This window comes from Castanea sativa, chromosome 5 (assembly GCF_040712315.1).
Source record: "Castanea sativa cultivar Marrone di Chiusa Pesio chromosome 5, ASM4071231v1".
Lineage (NCBI taxonomy): Eukaryota > Viridiplantae > Streptophyta > Magnoliopsida > Fagales > Fagaceae > Castanea > Castanea sativa.
In genome coordinates, this window is record NC_134017.1 from 16,075,481 (window position 1) to 16,101,375 (window position 25,895).

General features: G+C 31.6%; 1 protein-coding gene across 2 annotated transcripts; it reads right to left on the reverse strand.

Annotated features, from left to right (window-relative positions):
* Positions 1 to 2,606: 2,606 nt before the first annotated feature.
* LOC142636411 (ABC transporter G family member 29-like) lies at positions 2,607 to 21,732 on the reverse strand. Of its 2 annotated transcripts, none has more exons than XM_075810627.1 (21): positions 21,341 to 21,732; positions 20,813 to 21,022; positions 19,771 to 19,855; positions 19,471 to 19,630; positions 19,214 to 19,290; positions 19,031 to 19,084; positions 17,913 to 18,003; positions 16,448 to 16,749; positions 6,885 to 7,483; positions 6,493 to 6,653; positions 6,264 to 6,373; positions 5,992 to 6,145; positions 5,747 to 5,890; positions 5,465 to 5,640; positions 4,982 to 5,314; positions 4,510 to 4,884; positions 4,293 to 4,426; positions 3,985 to 4,212; positions 3,690 to 3,861; positions 2,980 to 3,234; positions 2,607 to 2,879 (listed from the first exon to the last, which is right to left on the reverse strand). In XM_075810627.1, the coding sequence occupies exons 1-21, from the start codon at positions 21,727 to 21,729 to the stop codon at positions 2,607 to 2,609; spliced, it is 4,482 nt and encodes a 1,493-aa protein (XP_075666742.1). In that variant the 5' UTR covers positions 21,730 to 21,732. The 2 variants fall into 2 exon arrangements, with proteins under 2 accessions (XP_075666742.1, XP_075666741.1); XM_075810626.1 differs by having other exon boundaries at positions 5,465 to 5,586; positions 5,726 to 5,890; positions 21,341 to 21,636.
* Between the last annotated feature and the right edge of the window lie 4,163 nt (positions 21,733 to 25,895).

Here is a 25,895-nt window from a genome sequence, read left to right on the forward strand (position 1 = left end):
GAGAGAAATTTCTTAGATTTACCAGACTCATGTGTGACTGTGATCAAGGATCTGAGGACGAGCAGCAACAGAAACACCGAATCTGATTTGAGGAAAAGAATAACAGCAACAGTGAAGGTATTGTTGAGGTTGAGTGGAGGAAGAGTGAGGTTAGGGTAAAAATTTGAGAATTGTAATTTAAGTATTCAGTCTATATTTATTTTTTATTTTGTAGTTTTTAGTTTGTCGGTTATTATTATTATTATTTTTGGATGAGTTTGTCGGTTACTTTTTCAAATTGCATTTGTATACCGGTTTTTTTTTTAATTGTGGAGGGGGGGTGCTATTGAGACGAAAATTTAAAATTTCAACAAACACACACACATATATACTAGCTTCTTTTTTTTTTTTTTTTTGGGTGGGGGGAATGGCCCCCTTGCCCTAATGTAGGTCCGTCCCTATTTATAAACCTTGGAGACAATGGACGAGGTATTATAATTAAGATAGGCACCGCATCAACCTGGTTTTGCCAATATTTGCACAATTAAAGCTTGTAAATTCCTGAACCCTAACATTATTTCCTACTCAAGCCTTACTGTTCCTTTCTCCTTGGTGACCCCATCAGAACTTTCATATAATTCCTTCCACCTCTTCATATAGAGATTTTGACAACCGAAAACAGCTAATCACGTAGGTACGTAGTTACTTCATGCTTGTGCAAGCCTCTAATTTGCTTCTCACTTTGTTCCTTGATGCATACTTATCAATGCTCAGAAAAGAGAATTATTCCTTGAAAATTTACATGGTAACCTTTCCCAAAGGAACAACATGCCCATATTAATATATATGCCCATGAACAGATAGATATATCTTCAAAAGAAATAGTTAATAGCTTATATATTAATGGATTCCAAACACGTTATTCAAAACAAATCCAAACTACAAATCAACTAAAACTAGCTAGGTCATATTGTGCGCAAGTTATGTATTTGCTAGTGATTTCAATCAACTTTCCTATTTAATTGTTTCTAAACCCAGAACAAACAAAAGTAAATTATAAATTCATCAAACGATAAATATAATTAACCAATTAGTAAATAGTAGAGTGCTGGAGTTGTTCTCCCATTGAATCAAACGATAAATATTGGAGTGAAACAATCTATTTATTAAATTTGAGAGAGATTTCCTTTAGATTCCGGTAAAACATGAAAAACCAAGACTAAAATCAATCTTTTTTGTAATTTCTATAATGGATAAAAATTTAACAAAAGCAAATGTATAAAATTGAGAAGGTTTGTTGTAGAAGGCAAACATTTTGTGAAAAGGTTTATTGTAGAAAAGGACAGGAATGAAAGGAATTAAAAATACAGAAAATACCTTGATTTGAAGAAGAAAGAAAATCACATCCTTTGAAATTGATTGGGTATATGTTGTTGCAGCAAAGGAATGTTACAGAGACTGAAGAAAATTTGGAAACTGAGGATGACAATTAAGTGCATATATGAGAAAGAGTTTTAAGGTTTTTGTTCTGTTTTGACCATATGGTTACAACGAATGATTTTATAATTTTCTTTGGGGTGTGACGATTTAGGTTGGTTTTTTAACAGGTTTGATTTTAAAGATTTCTCGAACGGTGTAACAATCGAGCTTTTGTGACTTAAAATTGTCTTCGTGGCCGGAGTTTATGTGGGTACTTTTCCTACGTATCAAAATAGGCTTAACTATAGGACCTAATTTTCTTTCCGCTTCTGCTAGTATTAGAAATATTAGATTAGATATTAATTGTATAAATTTGTTACAGCACATGGAAGTTACCAAGCCAAAATTTTTGGCACAATGAAGGATTTTTGAAGTCTCAACAGTGTGAAAATGGGTTTTTATTTATTTATTTTTTTGGCATTTTCAGGGACTTTGAATTGTGTAAGTAAATGTGGAACAGTACAAAGTGTAGCTGGCACCAATGGATTGAGGACTATGGAACTGAATCATTGTTGCCTTTTTATATTAGTGATTTTGTGGTACTACTTTCAGTCTTAAATTCTTGAGATCTTTAGGTGTAAGTCTATTGGAAATATGTAGAGTTGTTCTAGCATAATTATTGACTAATACAAGGTTGAAACAGAACAAAAGAAAAAACAATTATTACCATTTTAATAAAACAACGTTTTTTTTTTTGGGGTAAGAACTGATAAAATAACACTAACTGAATAGTAATGAACTTACTAAAAAAGGCATCCTGGTTTCAGATTTCTCTAACCAAACTGAAATTATTAAAAAAGACATCTCAAGTTTCCTACAAAAATAAATTGAAGCCTTATACAACTATCAGAATTTTCAGTCTAGGATGGCTTCTGTTGTATGTATATATAGAGGAATCATTTTAAGGGTTTGTTTGGGATTTGCTTATTTTACTGAAACTAAAAACTTTTTGCTAAAAGTATTGTAGATAAATGTAAAAGTTAGCTGAAATAGTACAGTAAAACTAATAAATACCAAAAAGTGCAGTGTGAGCTATAAATAGTAACAGAAATAAACTGAATAATAAAATAAATTTGCAAAAATAATTTTTGCCATACACACTAATTAGTAGAAACTGCTATAATGAGAATTTCTTTCATAACTCTCTTCTATCTGATCTGGAAGTTTAGAGTCTTTATGCAATAGGCAAACATGAATGCAAAGAAGGCTGCGAAGACAACCAAAACTCCAGCAACAGGCCCCATGAAATTGGGATCATACCCAAAATGGTTTTCAATATACCAACTGATAGTGGGGTCAGGTACCATCCCAGGCACTTTAATGGTGGCCTCCATATCACCATATTGTGACACAATTAATCCATACAACGTCCATGCTACTGGGCAAATCCAATAATACCAAACCCACCACTTGGGAATTTTCTGAAAGTTCAAAAATCAATGAAATATATGTCAGAATGAATAATTTAGCTTATTCCTAAAAAAGTTATTTTTGAAAGGAGAAATAGTACTTAGTGCTTACAGGTCCAGGGATAAAGAAGCCTGAGAAAAGATTGAAGACACAATAGAATGCTGCTGCAAAAATGGATGCTACTTGGTGGTTTGGTGTCATGGAAACAGTCATCATGCCATAATATGTGAAGTATAAGAAGGAGAAGAAGGAGACAAAGAAGAACCAGAAGAATTTTGTGGCTGTCCATTGAAATCCCACCATGGCATACACAATAAGTGTATAATATGAACTTTGAGCAAGCACATATGGTATTTCAGTAACCACCTGCATATCAAACATTAAAGTTATTTTCTTATTTAGAAACGATTGAACTGAGTGGTAACATTCTACTTAAAAGTTCTCTTTGTGAAAATCGGGCCTAGAAATTCAATATATGGTTGGAAAAATTTGAGTACTCTTGTAAAAGAAACGAGGTCTCCTAGAAAATTTAGATCTTTAAAGATCAAAGACAATCCAATGTAATTTGCAACGATCCTACTGAAATTAACACTCTTTTGATAGTGAAGTACCATACAAAATGAGAGCTTAAGTAACCTACTATGTGAACAGCCAAGTGGACGTTTTACAGATGAACAGAATTCATGAACTCAAATAGTTGGGTTTCTTCAACAATCTGATAAAATAAAACTCGTCTTTATAAAATATGTTAGAATGCCTAACATCCTTATTTAAGAAATGAAGTCATTGAGAGTTGGATGACAAGAATAATGCATTCAAACCTGTGCAAGGGCATAAGGCAATGCAGAGTACATTCCAGCAGCTCTTTCTCGATAAAACACTGTTCTTTCAATGGCTACTATCGGTTGTACTGTTGAGCAATTATTAATTCCTAAAAACACTACAGCTGCATACATTGCTCCAAGTATCGCAGTAAGATCACTTGCAGCCTCCCTATACCATAAAATATTTTAGACATTGAAAACAAGTAGTCAACAGAATGAGGAAGGTTTGAATTGTTTTGCCCATAAAATCAATGAGATAATTCAATTATATTATTTGAAGGAAACAGAAGACCTTTTAGTTCCGACTTTCCAGAAAATTGTCCCAATCATTAGGGCGGCAGCCAAGGTGAAAGAGAATCTAACAAGGTTATAATCTGGACTTCTCCAATAAGTCCACCATGTCTTCCATAAGCAAGATTTGAACTGCCCCCATGTGGATTGAGAGAACTGTGTGGCAAAATACAGGTCCTCTGCTCCGGGTGGTGGAGTGCTTAACTCTTTTACCAAGGCCTTATTTCTCCTGCACATAAATGCATATGTTTGATCAAGACTGGTAATCACTCTTGCTCTTGTATTTCTATGATGAATATCTTGACTTACTGATGCAAGGAAGATGACTTGAAGTGTTCAGCAAAGTCAATTTCAAGCCTAACTTCAGCGGCCATTGAGCTCACTTCGAGCATCCATGTTGCGGGGTTGTACTTCTCTTTGATTTTTGGGACTCCAGGAATTTTCTGCAAAATGAGTATTGAATCAGATAGTGCATTATGCTTTTATAACTTACGGATGAAGAAAAATATCAAGTAGTAAAAAATACCTCAAAATATTCTATGATTTTGTGAGAATTTTGACCCAAAGGTCCAGAGTAGATGACTTGTCCTCCTCTCTTCATCAATAGTAGATCATCAAAGGCTTCAAAAATATCAATGCTAGGCTGGTGAATGGTGCACACGACTGTTCTTCCAGTATCCACAGTATTTCTCACAGTCCTCATGACAATGGCTGCTGCCCTTGCATCAAGACCTGAAGTTGGTTCATCCATGAAAATGATTGAAGGATTGGCAACAAGCTCAACTGCAATTGTCAGCCTCTTCCGCTGTTCTGTTGACAACCCTGTAAATCCTGGAAGCCCCACTATAGCATCCATCAGATTGTCTAGCTCCACCAAATTTATTACTTCATCAACAAAAATCTGAAAAGAATAAACCAAGAAGAAATTGTTTTAGCCCCTATAGGTTGCTACATACGAGGTTCAGAACAGTTTATAAGAGTTATATTTAAGTTCACACCATCTTTTCTTCAATGCTGACTTCTTTAGGGAGACGAAGGAAAGCTGAATAAATCAAGGATTCTCGCACAGTGACTTGAGGCGAGTGAATGTCAGTTTGTTCACAGTAACCAGAAATTCTTGCAAAGGTTTCTTGTATCTTAGGGAATCCAGAGATTCTAATATCACCTTCGAAGTAACCACCTGTTTTTCTTCCTGCTAAAACATCCATCAATGTTGTCTTTCCGGCTCCACTGACTCCCATAAGTGCTGTTAAGACCCCAGGCCTAAATGCCCCCGTTACTCCTCGAAGTAATTGGAGCCTGTCATCTGCTACTCCTTGTTCCTTCATTTCCTGGTAGAAACCACAAAGTTAGTGATAGAGGTAGTTTAGCTAGACTTAAAAACTCTTAATTTAGAGACCATTTTATGTTTAAATAATATAAGATTACATATAATCTTTTTTTGGTAGAAAGAGAATGGAAGATGGGCAGTAGACAATTACAGCGGGCATGTCCACATAGTAATTCACACTGTCGAAAGACATTGCCAAAGGAGTGAATGGGAGAACCATTCCCCTCTTGGGAGCGACATCATTGGCTATCTCAAGAGTCGAATCAGCATTTCTACTTATTCCATTACTAGTAGATCGGCTGCTCATAGTCCTGATTTCCATTTCTCCTGAGTGAATCCGAGTCCATGTAAGGTAACAAATTACATAATGAAATTCACATTGATGATTGATTGTGCAAAAGACTAAAATTGCCAATACTGTTTTGTTGCATACTTGTACTGTTTCCATCAGAAGAAGACAATAATCGAGAAGTAGAATCTCTCTTTGACACGGGTCTTCTCAGACTTGGTTCTTTATAGTCGGCTTCCATCTCTCCTGCAGCTTCTTCATATATTATTGCTTGTGGCTTTCCCATTGCTAGTGTATTGAACAAGAGAAAAGATAAAAAATGTCACTTTGAAGAAAACAGATTGAAATCGCAAATTCACATGCACCCTTGAACAGAATGTTGTCCTTACGGTTAAGGTACATAAGTGCTATGGTGAATAGGACGTTAAATAGAACCGTGAACCCGATCAGTCCTCCTGCGCCAATCCAGTACCAGTTTTTGTCAGAGAAAACATCGAAGCTCTCAAGGACTGCGATACCCAATCTGGTTGCATTGTCTGAAGCCTGTAGTGGTATTTTTTTTAGTGAACCAAAAGCATAATTCTCCTAACTTGTTATCTTTTGAACTTTCTTTCAATATGTTTCTTAAAATATGCATAGAATGTATAATGTAAAAACATACCAATTGGTTCATCCACCTCGGAGCAAACATTTCGTTTACAACAATGGCATTGAAACCATATGACATAGGTGAGACCCAGTAGCCCCAAAACCACCATTTTGGAATTTCACCTGTTATAATCAAACCAAGTTTTGAATTAGTTCAACAAACTGTAATGTAAATTTTTTTTTTTTAAGAAAGGTTTTCGCTGCTTTGAAATCTATGTTTAAAATTTTGATTTTTTACTAACCTCTAGGAAGGATGAAACCTCCAAGTAGGAACACAAATAGGAGAGTGAGAGATCCACAAGTGTTGGAAATGATCATAGTCCTGCAGACTGCAGAGATGAGCCTAAAGAGCCCAGCAGCCATTTGTTGGAACAGAAACACTAAAAATAGTTGCTTGAAGAACCTGTCCATGGGGTTGGGATAGAATGTTCAATTGTCTGGAATTTTCTCAAAAGATATTATTGTTAAAGTGAACCAGTGACACATTACATAACATTTTTTCACAATGGTTTACATGGTCAGTCATAATTGAACCAATATCATATCACATAGATCCACCATTAACATCACTTTTATTATACACCAAACCATATTAGCTGATGTGAGATAGATATTGAAATATTGGTTTAATTACCTGCTAGCTTCAGGGGCAAATCCTATGGGGTAGTATGTAATGACCATCCAAACAATGGACTCGAGAACAGATATGGGGATCCGGAGAACCACGTTTGGTAGTGTGAAAGTCCAAACTGGGTGAAAGAGGATGTCTCTCTGCTTGTAAAATACAGGAAGCCTTGCAATGGTCAGTGGTACCTCAGCAAAGCCATTGAACATGTTAATCATCATGGAAAATAAAAGTGCTCCAATATGTACTGCCCCATCTTCTTCATTCCTAGTGTTCATTGTTGTCCTCAAAAAAAGTGTGGCCAGTATAATTGCCCCTATAATAATTTGTACCGTCTTGAACACATAGATAAAAGCGTTCCTCTTAATCAATAGCCATTCTTTGTCAAAGCATGCCTTTAAGAGTTCCTTTTTTGGGACTGAATATTTCTTGAAGACTAGAGCTGCCCTATGGCCATTGGCCTTGTTATAAGGTATTGACAACTCATTTTCAAGCTGCAAGCCCACATGGAATCGCTTGAACTGGCTAGCGAATTCAGACACTGATGTGTAGTGGTATGGTCTTGTTCTATCTGTCCAATATTGCTCTTGATCCTTCCTTGACGTAACCTATAAGAATTATAACAAATAACTTGTGACTAATTATTATGCACTGATAAATTGATTAAGTAATGACTTTTTCCCTAAAAAAATTGGCCTTTTTAAAATCTCTCTCTCTCTCTCTCTCTCTCTCTCTCTCCCCCTTGGTATAATTTCTTCAAACATTGTTTTTAAAAAAGATTTTTAAAAAAGCACTGACATTATTATAGGCATTACAATTATTTACACAAATAATGCTAATTACAGTCAATTAGAGATGATTTTTATTTTTATTTTTATTTTTATTCTTGATAATTTGATAGTTACAATAATATGAAAGAAGGTTAATTTGAAACCAAGTTCTTCTTTTATGTGAGAGCAAAAAATGTTAGTAAGATAGATGATTGTTATATATCACACATATTATCCAATCTTACCCACATCAAATATATAACTAGTCATAGACCACGTAATGCGTGGGGACTATTACAATTTTTTGTGTTGATATTTTTTATTATAATTTTTGTTCAATAAAAAATTTAGTGCATTTTCCAACAACACAATAAAGTCATCAACATAAGCAACTTGCTTTGTGCAACCTTGTTTTGTCATATTAATTATTTTGAGTACTTGTAAGAAAATATATATGATCATTCTTATTAGATAATGAAGAGGACAATTAATTAATTTGTAAAGAAATTTTTGTCATGGTGATACATTTAAAAGCTTAAGAGAACCATAGTTACAACAATCTCCTATTTTCTATCTGATTTGGAAATTAGTCTTCAAATTAAATTATATCATCTAAAAACACTAGAATTGAGTAATGCACTAAAAAACTAAAATACAAATGTCACCTAAGGGGAAAAAAGAATATAAACAAGATAATAACCACGAATCATTAAATTAAATAATTAAAAATAATATTACATTTTGTCATCTATATTTTTTCATAAAATCAGATTTAGAATATGTAATCTCAACCCATATATGTCTTTTCATATTTTTAAGTAAGTGCACTGAAATGGGCCGAGATGACTCGAAGTGGATTGAAATGATCGAACAAGACTAAAATAAACCAAAATTGACCAAAGGGACTAAAGTGTATCGAAATAGATCTAGTGGACCAAAACTAGACTGAATGTACCAATGTAGACCAAAATGGACATAAGTGAGCTGAAATAGGCAAAAATGAACCAAACTAGACTAAAATAGACTGAATCATCAGCTACATCACCATTTTTTTTTATTGATTTATTCTTTAAATTTTTTATAATATTAAATATATTAACCGATTAACTTTACACTTCATCCTGGACAATTTATTTATTTATTCTTATAATAATATCTTAGATGATTTAATATATTTAATCAATATAAAAATTAGAGAAACAAATCATCAATCAATCAATATATATATATAAAAGCAGAGACCTCTTGCAGGAGTGCATGAGATCTTGTCATATGACGCTCTAATATTGCATTTAGCTTCTTTGACCTCTTCTCATTTACATTTTTTTATTGTTACCCAAAAAAATCGTGTCAATTTTTTTTATAAAACTTTTAGCATTTGCGTTGTGTGGTGCTACGTAGGAATCCATTCTGTGTCTTCTTCTCTTCAAAAGCTTAGCTGTTGTTTCCTCTTCTTCTACAAGATTTAGTCGTTTCAAATTGCCAACCTCTCTGTCTTCCTCATAATTAACATGGTTGTTCTTACGTTCCTATTTTCATCTATTATAAGTGAAATGAACCTAAGGGTCATTGCCATAATATATTTAAGGGGAAATTACACTTTACCACCTTAACCTATACACTAGATTACACTTTGCATCCTAAATTATTAGAATGCTCACTTTCCACCCTAAACTATCACACTTATCACACTTTGCACCCCAACATTACTTTTACAGTTAAATTAGATAGAAATTAATAGCACATGACTTGCACATGATTTTTGCTTAGGTGGCACACTGTATATAGACCAAAACACCTTTTTCACAAACAATTAAAAACAAATGCTTCTTTTTTTATCAGGTTTCTCTTTCACCCGGCAGCACTTCCCCTCTCTCTTGCCCAGCAGCTCTTCTCCTCTTTCTCATTGTTCAGTTGCTCCTCTCCCCCAAATCAAACATACAAGTTATCTCTAGGTCCAAAACAAAATCATCAACGGTACCAAAACACAATATGATGTACAAGGAACGCTCCATAACACAGATCAACATGGTTCTGTTTTGGGTAAAAGCTTTAGTTGTTGGGCCATGCTTGAAAGGTCAAATAGTTGCAAGATCAAGATCAAATACGAATTGGGCCACTACGAGTTCAACATGATGAATAGTAGGAACCAATTAACTGAAGAATGAAGATTGAATCGCTACATTTATTGAGACTATTAAAAGATTATACAAGTCGTATTTGAGAATGATTATACAACTAATCAAGTTGTTATGAAAACAAAAGTTTGAATCATAAATTAAGATAGAAGAAGGGAAAAAATTATGGATAAAAATATAAACTTAACGCTATTTAGTCATAAAATAAAATAGTAATGAATACACACGCCTAAAAAGAAGGCCGATTAGTAACACAGAAAGAACATAGAAGCAGGGAGAACTTGGTTCATGTATTAACAGTCCTAGTGGTTAACTTGATTCCCAAACTCATAAAGGCTTTGGTATCTACCTGGTTGACTAGTAATCTGCTGAACAATATGTTTTGGATGGTTTGTCTATAAGGCTTCAGCTACTATCTTGCCGTTATGAAAATTCAGATGTAAGGCAGCCATGGAAGGTGATATAGTTTCATCAGCTACTATGCTTAGAAAGGGTCTGATTTTGTTGGGCTTAGAGATAACTTGTATTTTTGATTTGAGGAAACGATCAACTGAACAATGTGAAAGAGGAGAAAAGCTATTGGACGAGAGAGAGGGGAAGACGCAAGAAAGAGAAAGACCTGAAAAAAATGAACAGAAAAAAAGAAATAAGCATTTGTTTTTGATTGTTTGTGAAATGGGTGTTTTGGTCTTTAAACATTGTGTCACCTAAGCAAAAATCATGTGCAAGTCATGTGCTATTAATTTCTGTCTAACTTAATGTTAAAAGTAACACTGGGGTGCAAAGTGTGATAAGAGTAATAATTTAGGGTTCAAAGTGTGCATTCAAATAGTTTAGGGTGCAAAGTGTAATCTGGTGTATAGTTTAGGGTGGTAAAGTGTAATTTTTCCTATATTTAAATTCAATTACTACCTATCTCTCACGTCTTCTCTTCATCAACGTTAAACCCGTCATATGAGACTGTGCCCAGAAAAAGGAGAAAGGAAGATGATTGCTACTCAGGAAGAAAGAGAGAAAGAACTTCAAGGATACAAAAGGAGCAATCTTCAAAGGCCAGAGCTAACTTGCTTTTAATTGAAGATTATTCGAAAGATCAACTTTATGAACAGATAAAGTTGTTGCATGTAATTTGTTTAATTAAATTTCTCTAAGAAAGGTGATTTGTAATCCTTTGATTCAATTTCTTAGAGTGCTACAGTCTTCTATATATGTGGTAGTTTGTAAATTTTTTTTATTTAACCAAAACTAAGGTAAATTTTGTGTATAGGTTTTTTACTATAAGGCTTAACGTTGCTGGTATATTTTTCATGAAGTGTGGTTTGTGAGTTTTAAATTTAAATTTAGTACTATGCTTGTATTTAATTGTAGATTGTTGATTTAATTTTTTTAAGTGAATTTAATGGTTTATGTTACTGCATTGTAAAGTTTTTAATGTTCTCCACATGGTAATCTCTATATTATTTTTTACTTCTCCTTACAACCTCTTTGTTTTCCAATCAACGATTACTAATTGATGTTTGGTTTTTTATTTTTTTTATTTTTATTTTTTTTTATCTACTCTTCATTACTTTGTATTGGTTTTTTCTATACCATCTCTCTCTCTCTCTCTCTCTCTCTCTCTCTCTCTCGGCAACCAATCGTTTTCTGAAATTTGATGATGATTCTATGACATTAAATATGCATTATTAGTTTTTATTTTTTTTTAATTCAGTGTCTCTAACTTGATTTGTTTTGTGTTTCCCTAGCATTACTCCACTTAATGTGGACAATTTTTTTATTTAATTTAGGCAAAATATTATATTTTAAAATTTTAAAATAAAAAAGGAGTGGAAATATAAATAATTTAATGATATATATGGGGGATGTGTCTGAATTTAAATGTTAAATAAAATGATATATGAAAAAAAAATAAAACTAAAATACATAACAATAAACACTAACTTATCCAAATAATTCTATGTAATATAATAATAGTACATTCTTATATACTATTTTTAATTATTTATAATGCAATATGATAATATTTAACAATCAAAGTCATAAAAAAAAAAAACTTAAAGCACAAAACTAAATCCCATCAACCAAAATAGAGTTCTAAAGAATACAAAACTTTATCAAGCTAAAATAGAGATGCAAGAAAAATAAAAATAAAAATTCACCAAAAAATTGAGGGAGAAAGAGTGGGAAATAACCACTTTTTTTGTGAGAGAAAATTAAGTAAAGAATGGAAGAGTGAATGTCAAATTCATACTAAGAGGATGATAATAAAAAGAAACAAAATAAAGGAAGATAAAAGGAAAGAGGAAGAGTGATATCAAGGTAGAATATTTGGGGAGATGAAAAGGTAAAGAGAAGGGAAAAGGTTGGAGAAAGTGTAAATGTTAAAAAAAATGAGTACAATTTGATGAGCACAATTTTCTTTTATTTGAATTTAAGTAAAATATTACATTATTTTATTTTTTAAAAAAAAACGAGAGAGAAAATATAAATAATTTAATGATAAGGAGGATGTGGTTGAATTTCAATATTAGTAAAATAGAAGAGAAGAAAAAAAAGAAAAATTAAAAGATATAACAATAAACACTAGATTATCCAAATTATGCTATCTAATGGAATACTATTTTATTTTTTATCTACTATCTTTAATTTTTTATAATGTAATCGGATAAAATTTAACAATCAAAGAGCAAAATAATAATAACTTAAAATAAAAAACTAAATCATATCAACCTAAATTAGAGTTTTTATAAACACAAAAATTTATCAACCTAAAGCAGAGATGCAATAAAAAATAAAAATCCACCAAAACATTAAGAGAGAGAGAGAGAGAGAGAGAGAGAGAGAGAGAGAGAGAGAGAGAGAGAGAGAGAGAGAACATTTTTGTGAGAGAAAACTATACAAAGAATGGAAAAGAGTGACAAATTTATAGTAAGAGAGAATGGATAAGAAGAGACAAATAAAGGAAGATGAAAGGGAAGATAAATGACAATATTAAAGTAGAAGGTAGTGGGGAGATGAAAAGGTAAGGAAAGAAGAAAAGTTGAAGAAAGTGTAAATATTTAAGAAATAAGTGAATATAAAAAAAATTATAGGAAAATTGGAAATAAAAAGGAAATATATATATAAATGTTAAAACCGACAAAGATGAATATGTAAAGTCAATAATCTATCTATATATATATATATATATTTTTTTTTTTGTAAAAAAAAAAAGAAAAGGAATAAATAATAAATAATAAGTATGTGGCGAATGATGTGGTGATGAGGTGGCGCAACAGCAATTTAGCAGCAATAAATGCCACGCTTCAGCTTTTAGTAATAATATAGACTAGTTGCGAACTCGTGCATTGCACGTGATAATTACTTGTATGATGATTTAATTAATTTTTTTTACAATTTAAACTAATTTAATAATGAGTAATGTATTTTGTAATCATATTTTTATTTATTATAGGAACAATCCTAAATATAATATAGGAACAATCATAAATTATAAACATAAATTTTGTTGTACAAAAATAAAAATAATACAGTTTTTCTCAGAAATTCAAAAAGCAAGTTAACGAAAATATTCATTTTTTAATAAAATTTATTTATAAAATTTTGTGAATCCTTAAAAAGAATGTAAAATTTGGAAATTATTCTTTTAATTTTAAACAAACTTTCTCAACCTTATCTTCTGCCTACAATCCAAAAAACCAAAAAACAAAACTAAAAAAAAAAAAAAATACTTAACATTGATTAATTGGACCAATTAGGAAAAAAATTTGTTGTTGTTAATCTATTAAGGTTATTTTCTTTGCAAAAATTGTAATTTCGTCCACCTAAAATATATTTTCAAATAAACAATTTTTAGCAAAATCAAAGAATTAAATTTCTATACATGTATTGTTATAAAATAATAATAATTATTAAAATAAAATTATAAAAGCTAAAATTTGTCACCTATCCGATAATTTTTGTTTGGCTAACCTTTACTTTTCTCTAAATAAATGGCATTATAGAGTACTTTTAATACAACTATTAAGAGTACTTTTTCCACTACAAATGATTCAAAAATAAACAAAAATTAGTAACATCTCATAGTTTAACATCTAAATTGAGCACTATAAAAAATCATGCTTTGTAATAGAATAATATTATATTTTAAATGCTATATTTAATTCTTTAGAACGCAATAGGATAACATTTAACAATCAAAGAGAACTAAAAAAAAAAAAGAAAAAAAAATTGCATTAACCCAAAGTAGATTTTTGAAAAATATAAAAAATTATCAACCTAAAGTAGAGATGCAAGAAAATAAATACACCAAAAAATTGAGAGGGAGAGAGAGAGCCTTTTTTTTGTGAGGGAAAACTATGCATAAAATGGAAGAGATGGTGACAAATTTATAGTAAGAGGGTGTGAATAAGAAGAGACAAAAATAAAGGAAGATGAAGGGAAAGAGGAAGAATGATATTAATGTAGAGCATAATGGGGAGATGAAAAGGTAAGGGAGAGAGAAAGGTTGAGGAAATAGTGGGGAGATGAAAAGGTAAGGGAGGGAGAAATGTTAGAGAAGTGTAAATATTTTTTTAGAAAATAAATGTTAAAAAATTATAGGAAAATTGGAAAGAAAAAAAAATGATGTGGACGCTGATGTGGCTTAACTGGAGCGTAGTAACAATAAATGCTACGCTTTAGTTTTTAGATATATAATATAGATATAGATTATGTAGATTAGCTAAATTTTGTATTACCCCTAGGACTATTCATTATAGAGTCAACCCTAGCACAATTTATTACTAAAATGAAAAATTTTCTCTCCAAATTAGTTTGGATTTTGGAGAAAAGCCCTCCAAACTCCTTATATATTTTATTATTTTATATGAATTTTTGAAAATTTAACTATTGGATTGCATTTTCTTTATATTCTTAACACAGATGTCAACTTTCGTTCAAATAAGATGCTATTTACTATTCTATCAATAAACTTATTTTTTGTGTATAATTTTACTTGAAATTAAAAAAATTTGCAAGCATGGAGGATATAATAAAAATATGTAATTTAACGGTTAGATATTTAAAATTTACATCCAACAAAAATATATAAGAGGAGTTTGAAAAGTTTTTCTCTGAACTAGATTAGAGAAAAACATTTTTCTTACTAAAAATGGTGAGTTGCCAAAAGCCAATTAGAACTCCTGCAGATTTGTTCACAAATGGGAAAATATTTATCTCCAAACTAGTTTAGATAGAAACCCATCAAATTCATCCTATATCTTTTTATTGGATGTGAAATTCGAAAATCTAACCGTTGGATTGCGTGTTCTTATTATATCCTCCATGTTTTCAAAATATTAAAAAGATAAAAGATTAATAGATATATTATCAATTAAATATTTAATTTTCAAATTTTTACTGTCTAAAATTATGCATAAAAATAAGTTTATCATTTAAATAATAAATAATATCTGATTTCAACGAAATTTGACATGCGCGTTAATATAAAGAACATGTAGTCTAACAATTATATTTTTAAAATTCACATCTAGTAAAAAGATATAGTAGGAATTTGAATAGTTTCTATCCAAACTAAATTGGAGAGAAACCTTGTCCTCACAAGTGGGATCAAGCTAATAACTAAACCATTAGATTGAGGGCCCGAATTAGCCATGAGGCTTAAGGCTTATATTTGATCCTCCACAAGCAGGGGTGGAGCAAAAATTTTTGTTTGGGAGGCCAAGTTGCGGTACTAATATATTTATCAAGACAACCTCTACATACACACACACACACACATTTTTATTTGAAAAGTTATATATATACACACAACCAAAAAAAAAAAAAAGATTTTAGTATTTTCAATCGAACTTATGTTTGATGGCAATCTTTCATAAAATAAAATTTATTTTTTTCATTTTCATAGTGAAATTCTTAAAAAGTTTCATTTTAAATACAAATTATCAAATTTTATATTAAAGTAAGTAAAAAATCTTTCAATTGAACTAATGAAATTTTCAAAAACATGAACGATACAAAACTTAGAGAATAAATTAGGCTCCAAACATATTTAAAGCTATCTTGCTTTAACCTATTATGTGGCAACTAAAGACACATTTCGTGTGTAGTTTTAGTGATAATATTTTTTTAATGAGTTAATGACTTGATTATCGCTACATAACGGATAAAAAAATATAGATTCAAACATGTTTGATGTCAAACTTTATCAAATATTTAACAAATATAATAGCACATTTTACAATAAAAAATAGAATTGCGAAAAATAAAGTTATATCTTTATATATAACTATTAGACCAATTATTTTTTTTTAAGAGCATCATTGGACTAATTCAAATATTTGGGGGGGGGTCAACTCTTATTTTTATAGACTAAATTTTAAAAACATTAGAATAATTATATATATTAAATATATTAAAAATTTTGCAGGGCCGGCCTCCCACCCTTCAACATAGCTCCACTCCTATCCACAAGGTATGTTTCATGCTAACATATTAAACTAGGTTTATTATATTGGATTCTAGTTAGCTTAATTAGTAAAGTGTTTTATTTTCGAATACGACATCTGAAATTTAAAGCTGCTTACACCAAAAATAGAATAATACTTTGGCCTGATAATAAAAAAATTTATTATGAAGCGGATGTATTTGTTGTTAAGTTTACCTCTTGTAAGAAATCAGCGGTGCCCTTTCTCTCTGGACACTTGAAGCCACATGTTTCAAAGAATTGGAGTATGTACTCTCGAGGGCCGTGGTAGACAATCTGACCCTCTGATAGGAGAATAATATCATCAAACAGATCGAATGTCTCAGGAGCAGGCTGGAGTAGGGACATCAGTATGGTGGCCTCAGTGAGGTGTACAATCTGTTGCAAGCATTTCACTATTTGGTATGTTGTGGAGCTATCTAAACCAGTGGATATCTCATCCATGAAGAGTGTTTTTGTGGGCCCAACAATCATCTCTCCTGTATATTGACCATACTTTTGCTATGAAAACAACCAATTATAGATAAGCTACTCTTTAAAATACTACTATTAGTAACATATACTAGGCCCAGTTGATACTTAATTGAGCTGACATTGTTCCAAAACTTGGGTTTATTATTTATTATTTTCATAATGAATCCACTCGAGTTGAAACCTATCCCTACATATGCATGCAATCATAACTTGGGTAGTAATATTTTTTTATTTTATCATTATTATTTTTTTTATACAATATATTAATTTTACTCTAGCATAATCTAAGTGTATATGTGTGTGTAACTTCGTTTTCAAGACTTAAATTTTGGCCCTTACCCCCACCTTACAAAAACTTTGTGCGTATAGAATGACTATCACGCTAAGAGTGCAGTACTAAGTAGTAATAACTATGGTTATAGGATTATTTTCTTGTATAAGCAAGATTCGATCTCACATTCATTATTTGAATATATAATTAATTGAATTAATTAAAATTTGTGATCAATTGATGATACATATCTAAGATACGTATCCAAGGTTGTTATAATTATATGGCATATATTAAGATAAACTAATCTCATTACCACTTAAGAATGTTGCTTAAGGTAGAATTTGTTATTTTAATAGTGAAATTTCCTCCGGTTCCATGGACCACTAATTTGGAATTTTATTCTTAAAAAATGGATGCGCATGAGACATTTTTATTCTTTAAAAAAATGCAGTATTGCATACAAGGTCAAGGTTGACATTTCCTCAAAAAAGCGGTCAAGGTTGACTTTAAAATTATTTATTTATTTATTTATTTTTGGTGAGCGTGGGGTGATAAGTTAATATGATATTTTTAACAATAATGCTATAATGCTAGTATTATACATTTTGCCACAATTATCTTACGTGATACATTATGCGTTACGAAGAAAAAAAATAGGAGGTCCATACGATAGTAATAGATAGTTGCAGTATGTTATATAAGATAGTTGGATAAAAAGTGTGTAAAAGTATGTGATACTAACACTATTTTCTTTTTAAAAGTATGTTACAATTCTTCTTTTAAGCCTATCTCCACTTTTCATATAAAGAATGCAATTAGGTAGAATAAAATGAAATTGAATTCTTGTAATTAGCTGATTATAAGATAAATAAGAATCTTAAATAGTTAATTAACCTGTTGTTACTCGTTTTTTCTGTCCACCTGATATCCCTCGTCGCATTTCATCTCCAAAAATGGTGTCTTTGCATATATCAAGCCCTAAAATCTGTTCAACTCAAAAGTTGGAATTTGAGTTGCTAAAAGGTCATGAATGGAATCCCTTTTTTTAGAGAGAGAAAGAGAGAAGAAGAAGAAGAAGAAGAAGAAGAAGAAGAAGAAGACTGTAACTTTATTAAGAAATATTAGCTACATCGGCAAAGATTATAGTACTAAGTGTGGAGGAACGTTCTCCATAAACACCGAGAAATCTCTAACAAGTTTAGCAATATTATCAACAACGTACAGGATTACCTTGTCTCCTAATATGTGAGAAACTGAAAGCAATAAAAGTATCTACTATAGACTTACTCTTATCTTATTTACTAATAAAATAATTTTAAGAAAGTTTTGATTCAACTTTTATATGAAATATTAAAAGCTATAAAAAAATAGTTACTTTTTGGCTAAAATGTAAATTACATCATTTAAGTTTGACTGATATTCATTTCAGTTCACTAATTTTACTTAGTTCAATTGAGTTATTTAAATTTATTCAATGCAAATCTTTTGTCCAGCTTGTTAAAAAATGCAATTACAAAATATTTTTCTCACATGAAAAAATCTATAAAATTAATAAAAACAATTTATAGACTTTTTATGTTATTTTTTTTTCCCAAAAAATCTTGTTTTATTAGGAATTTTCATAATTAACGGAAAATTTTTAACAGAATTGAATGAAAGATTTGAATTGAATAAATTTGAAACCTAGAGGATTTGAACAAAAGTAAAATTAGAGGATTAAAATAAATTTTCAATCAAACCCAGATGTTGCAATTTTTATTTTAGTCTTTTTTTCCTAATTTTTTTTAAAAATATTTTCTAAACCAATGCGAGCATATGTTAACTTTTCCATTAAAAAAAGAAAGAAAAAGAAGTGGCTTGGTTGGAACTTGGTAGCAACAAAAATAATTTTAAATGCATGAAGGACGAAGCTATCAGTAATAAGGATTTAAGAAATAAAATTTTGATAGTGAAAGAAAGTTCCTCAAATAGAAGACCATATTTTGTGGTTGTATTGTAACAATGTAACTTACTCTGAGGGTATAGTCAGTAATGAGACTGCTCTCAACTCCTTCCATTGCTGTTGCCTAAATTGAAGAAATACCAACAACAATTATTAACTTGGAAGATAACTAAAATACCAAAAATTAAGTATGAAAAAATTAATATTATATACTAAATTAAATATATGTCCTAGATGCATATGTAGTATGTACCTTCATAAAAAGATCAACTTCTGCCTCCGGAAATATCCCCGCATCCTTTTCTCTTCTAGCAAGTTCAGTTAAGAGTTCTATACCAAAATAAAATTGATCAAATTGTTATAATTTTTTTAGAACAAAAACATAGGGATTAATCAACATAGGAAATGCTAAGGGCACAAATTATTTTTCAAAATTTTTACAAATTACTGATGTGGTGAATGATTATTAGTAAGTAAAAAAGTAAAATAATTTTTGTTTTTACAAATTACCATATCGGGTTCCAACCCCTTGGCACCTTGCAGAGAAATCTAGAGTTTCTTTCACAGTCATTTCTCCAACATGGACATCATTTTGGCTAATGTATGCAGATGTCTTCTTAGGCTCAAATTCATTCAGCCTGTGGCCATTGTAAGTGATTTTTCCTCTAACCTGTTCCATGAAATTATTGTTAGCTAGATACCCTTGCCTTCTTCTCTATTTTTTTTTTCAGTTTTTTAAATAAAGAAAAAAGGCAACCCTTTATCTTTTGTTTAAAAAAAAAAAAATAGTCATTGTTGACATGAGCTAACCTTCAGGCTTGAGTCCAACTTTCCGGCCAATGCCAGCAAAAGGGTTGTTTTCCCAGAAGATGGGGGCCCTAACAAAAGGGTCATCCTATAACAAAACAAATTCTAATGGTTACTTCAAAACTATTAGTAAAATTAGAAACAGTATGATCGTTTAATCCTTTATTTATTTATTTGATAGTTGGGGAGGAGTATGACCATTTAACTATTACAGGGAGTTTACATCCAAGAATGAATGTACATTCTATAGGAAAGTCTATGTATCTTGTAGGAAAGTTTTTACATTTCACAAAAATGTATGCATATTTTATAGGGAAGTTTATACATTTTATGAAAAAGTCTATTTATTTAATTGGGAAGTTTGTACATTTTGTTAGAAAATCTGTATATTCTTTAGGGAAAGTTTATACAATTCGTGGGACAGTCTGAATATTCTATGACAAAGCTTGTATATTTTGCGTGAAAGTTTGTTTATTCTATAGAAAAGTTTGTATATATATTTTTTGGGAAAGTTGTATATTCTATGGAAAAGCCTGTAAAATTTGCAAAAAAGTCTGTATATTCCAGGGAAAAATTTAAACATTTTGCTTATAAGTTTAAATTTCTCACAAGAAATTCTATATATTCTGCGGGAAAATTTGTACATTTTGTATGAAAATTTGTATATTCGGTGGGAAATTCTGTTCATTTTGTGGGAAATGTTGTACATTGTGTGGGAAAATCTACATATTCAGTGGTAAAGTTTATTCATTTTTTGGGGAAATTTTGTATATGTTGTGAGAAAGTCTGTACATTTTGGGAGATAGTATGATTTGGGAGAAAGTAAGTATATTTTGTAAAAAATTATGCATATTCAATGGAAAGTCAGCAATTTACTAGATTATACAAATAGCACCTGATGACATATATATTATTGTCATTGTATATTCCATTTTTCATTTTAGAAATCATATACAACTTGAAGTTGATTTTTAACTCAAATGATGTCATTCTTCCTTGAATTTGATAAAAGCACATCCTAATTAGAACCTTAATTTATATATACCTGGATGGCTTAATAATTCCTGAGGCATCCTTGAAAATTGTTAATTTTCTTCTCTTAGCCAGTCCAATCCCAAGCAAACCAAGTGCCGATTCTGCAATATTACGGACAACATTTGGAAGAGTGGGAAGAGCTCCGGTGCCAACATAGCAATCGGCTTCAATCGTTAAATGATTAAACCTAACTTCAACAGTAGGAAGTTGGATACCAACCCTAAAATTAAAACAAAAGCCAATAGATTAGAGTCATTAGACAACAATTTAGAACAAAATTGAACCTAGCTAGATATTGTTGAGTGTTGACTCAATATTTGAGTTGACTTAGTTAGGTTCACACCAACAAACTCCAACTTTGTCGAGAGAAGGAAATATGTTACTTGTCCTGTCAAATATTGCTTCAACTGTATAGAAAGGGAACATGATGAAGAACGTCCCTTGTCACCTTTGAGATAATAATTACATACAGAATGGTTGAAGGAAGCCCATGAGAGAGAGAGAGAGAGAGAGAGAGAGAGAGAGAGAGAGAACTTACCTATCAATTCTATTTCTAAACTTCTTCAAGAACTTCTCATTATCTTCCTCAGCAAACTTAAAAATCCTGTTGATGAATTTTTGCCTGTCATCCAAATCTAGCTTTCTTACATCCACTTTTTTGTTCTTCATTTTGTCAGCATGAAGCTCATTATCCATAAAAGAATTTATAATACTTGTTCTGAGGCGATCATAGGTGGGTAATTTCTCTATGGCAGCCCATTTTAGAGCTTCTTCATCTTCATCAACACAACTGTTTCGGTGAGAGTGGCTAGCACCTGAAAATACATCTCCCATGCTCCAACTTTTCCTGTTCATGTTGTTACTTACGCTTCTGCTAAAGCTACGCCTTGGCTTCTCAAAGCCTCTTGCTCTGTCTAGTCCATCCATCTTCTCTTTCTAATGCAATTTTACAGAAACAGGAACATGCCCAGATTGTAAATTATAGAATGGAAGCTAAAAGTTGGAGAGGACACAGAAAGGTGTAAAAAGAAAGAAAAAAAAAAAAATTATGTTTGGTTGCTGAGAAGATGAGAAAGAATAGGAAATGAAAAGAAATTTATGTACGTTTAATTTAGTAGGTTGAGCCCAATGTTAAGTTTAAGAAAGTCAAGGGGCAATGACACCTCAACTGAACCTAACGGAACTGCTTAATTAAGTTGAGGGAAGTTTTGAGTTTTCACACCATTTCAAGAGCAAAGCTACATAGAACATAAAAGCTTTTGTTCTTTTCATAGATTTCTTGAAGTAACCAAAAAAAAAGAGGGTAAGGAAGTGAAAGAAAATGCTTACTTTGTGTTGGGTTTTCTTGAATTACAAGAGAAATATGAACGCTTTCTATTGTTAAAGACAGAGAGGGGAAAGAACAGGATGGTGGGGATTTGAAATTCTTCTGTCTCTCACTTTTTGGTTCTTTTCTTCCTTGTTACAGAAAGAGAGAGCTAGGCATGTCCATTTGTAAGAGAAATTTGTAGTGATATTTATGCATGAATGGGAGACAGAGTTCGTTGAAGGCTGCTAAGGGAGAGGTGGGAGAATTTTCCTTTCCAAATACCGGGCACTCATGTCAAAATAATGATATTTTGATGTAAGTTAGTTTGTACATAACAGTTTTTCCTGAGTAGTTATTATTTAGTCCTTATTCATAAAAGTTAATTTTTTTGGGAAAAAAAAAAATTTTGTACACAGAGTTGCATAAAGTCAAAAGAGACAAAGAACCAAAGTTTTGTTAGTTGTGCAAGATATTGTAGCGCACAAGCCTTGATCTGTTTTGCATAATTCATTTTTTAATGTTTTGTATTAGATTTGCTTCGCTAACTTTTGACTTTTGATTACTAAGTTATATTCAGCAGTTCATGTTCATGCCTTTTGTGTTAATTGGCATCGGTGTATTTAATTAGGATTATATTATATTCAAATTTTCTTGTGCGAATTAAGCATGTAATCTTCATGCCTTGGTCGACAAATCAATCAAATCTAATGAATAGATTCGTGAAAGTCAAATGCATGGCTAGTAATTTGTAAATAGGAAAAGTTCCTTTTGGGCTTGTGAAGCAATATTAGATGGAAAAAGTTTGGCTCCAACCACTTCTAAAAAGTGACTCATTTGGTTAGTTGAGTTAAGTGAGTCAAGTACAAATGTTATCTTTCTATTAGTTGTTGGAGCCCAAGGTTTCAAACAAGTTTAAAGCTTAGCTATGTCTATGTTAGATTATCTTACAAACTGGTTGAATATATAGATGGATAAAAACTGTTACTCGCACTATTACAAACACATTTTTTGAATTGAAATCATCAGTTGAAAACACAATTTCAGTTTTGAAATCATGTTTTCAACTCACAATTTCAATTAAAAAATGTATATATAATATCGTGTTTATATAATAGTGTGTGTAACAATTACTACCCATATAGATTATCTTCTATGTAAGACTCTTGTGCAATGTGTTCTTTAATGGTTGCAGTGGCAGGATATCACGCCAATAACTAGAGGAATAAAATTATCAAATGAATGAATTTATAAATACTAGATGATGTCCTGTGCGATGCACAAACTATTTTACAATTTCTTTTGAAGTCATATATATATATATATATATATATTAGTTGTAGACCCATGCGATGCGTGGGAATAGATAATTGTATTTTAGTTATGGTATAATATATAATTTTCAGTTTTGGTGGATAGAATGAACTTAGAACTTCAAGGATGGAAGGAAAAATTGCTGTATCAGATTGGTAGGACCACTCTCATATCCTCTGTCCTACAATCAATGCCCTTCTACACCTTTTCCTATTTTAGAATACCTGAGACTATATGTGATAGGCTAGATGCTGTTACAAGGGCATTTTGGTGGGGACATGAGCTAGGAGTACGAAAGTTACAACTGCTCAATTGGGATGAGATTTGTAAACCTAAGAGATATGGGGGATTAAGTTTAAAAAAATTTAGCCTTATGAATCAAGCTATGCTTGTGTGAGAGATTGCAAAACCTGGGTTGCTTTAAAAAAAGAGAGAAAATTTTGAGTGCTTTTTAGGGCACCTCTCTTTTTGGGTAACTGATGTGGAGTCGCCACTTATTTTTTATACAATGTTAGGACATATGTGAATCCTGTTAAGATCATATGTCATTTAGAATTGGCTAATCCTTTGACAAAACGCACTTTACTTGTAATTGGATAGATCTAGGATGTGTTTAATACTTCAAAGAACAAGAGTTCAAGTCTAGTATTAAAGTTGTGAAGATTGGACCAAGAAACAAGTGAAAAAAAGCTGTTCATTAAAGCTGGACAGATTCTCGATAGCTGCCAACAGATAATATCTATTGAGGATAAATGAATCTCGATAAATAGCTTGACAGATATATCTATCGAGGTCTCGACAGTTGTTTGAAAGTTATATCTATTGAGATCTATGAAATCAGAATTTCCAGATCTGATTTTCAGCCCATGCTGACATGTATGTGTAGGGTTTCTTTTCTCACAACTTTAGACATATATAAGGCTTATTTTAAAGGCCGTCACAGAAGAGAATACAAGGAGAACATATGTAAAAAGTGACTGAGTGCTTATTCTCTCTGAAAAAAGCTACTGCGTCTTTGTGCTTTAGGGTTTTGTAACCAAGTACTTCTTGATCTTCATTGTTGATGAAATGAAGAACTTTGCAGCCATCATCTTCTTCAAGTTGGTGAGTTAGTCACGTACTGGGAGCCGTGCATCATTGGTTAGTCACGTACTGGGATCCATGCAAAAGGGTGGCATTCATATATTGAGGAGTTCAGAGGTTCTAAAGCGGTAGAAGGTTTTTGCTGTGAGTTCATCTACGAGAATTGTAGAGTCTAGGAACAAAGGTTTTGTACTAGATCTGAAATTTCTCTTTACTATAGTGAATTGCTTTTCGGGAAGGTTTTCCCCCAAGTTTTTTACTGTGAAACTAGTTTGTTTCATTAGTTTTCCTGGTCATCATATCTTGTCTTATTTACTTTTTCGCTGTGCAAGATATTGACATGATATTGATGTTTGTTTGATTACTCACGAGATTTGGCAACTCTTTTAGTCTTGAGGAACTAACTTTAGGGAACATGATGATATCTGCTGCCTCTTCTTCTCCATCACTTTGAACAATGTTTTTGATCGCATCACACAGAGATAGCTTAACGCGCTGAAGTTTCACAAGTACTTTTGCAACAGAAAGTGGGATTAAATAAATTAGGTGGCGATACATAGATACTTCAATTGATGTTAGGTTTTGAAAGCCCTGAATTCCTCGTGGAACATTCTTCCACATGTACGCTATCTTAGATGAACTACCTACTCGTAAATATTTCAATTCAGAAAATATTGTGATTCCTTGGCGGTCATTGTCGACCTTTAGAGGGCGTTTGGATTGAAATTATCGGGGGCTGCGTTTCAGTGTTTCTGCGTTTTCAGATTTTTTTTTTCAGCCGTAGTTGTTGACTAATTCCTCATGAACAGTGCATCCGTGCACTGTTCATGGACCCACAAATTTTACTTTTCAGCAACTTTTTCATTAAAAATGGGTCCCACGGCACTATTCACACATTTAAAAATTATTTTGCTACAGTGTTTTCAGTTTTCAGTTTTCAGCAATAAGTTCTATCCAAACGGACCCTTAGTCCTTCAAGATCAAACAGCACTTCAATTGAATCTTTTCTGGTCAACCAAAGATTTTCTAAATTTGGCGGCCACAAGACGGCTGTAGATGAAAAGAGTTTATGAGAGATAAGGGGCGTTGATTCATGAATCTGAGCAAGTGGTATGTTGCTGAATGTTAGTCACCTCATCCTTTTCAGAAGTGGTCAATTTATTAGTTTCACTGCTTCCAACCTGATGAATACATTAAATTATTATGATATATAATCAACAATTTTCAAGATTTCACGTAAGAATTATCAAAATCAAACCAGATCGAGCTTGAATTGTTAAAATCAATAAATCAATTTCAAAAACAGAAAACAACGAGCTTTGAGTGGTACATACATACCTCCTGATTCAAGGATGATTGGACAAGCTGAACGGGACCCATGCCTGTACAA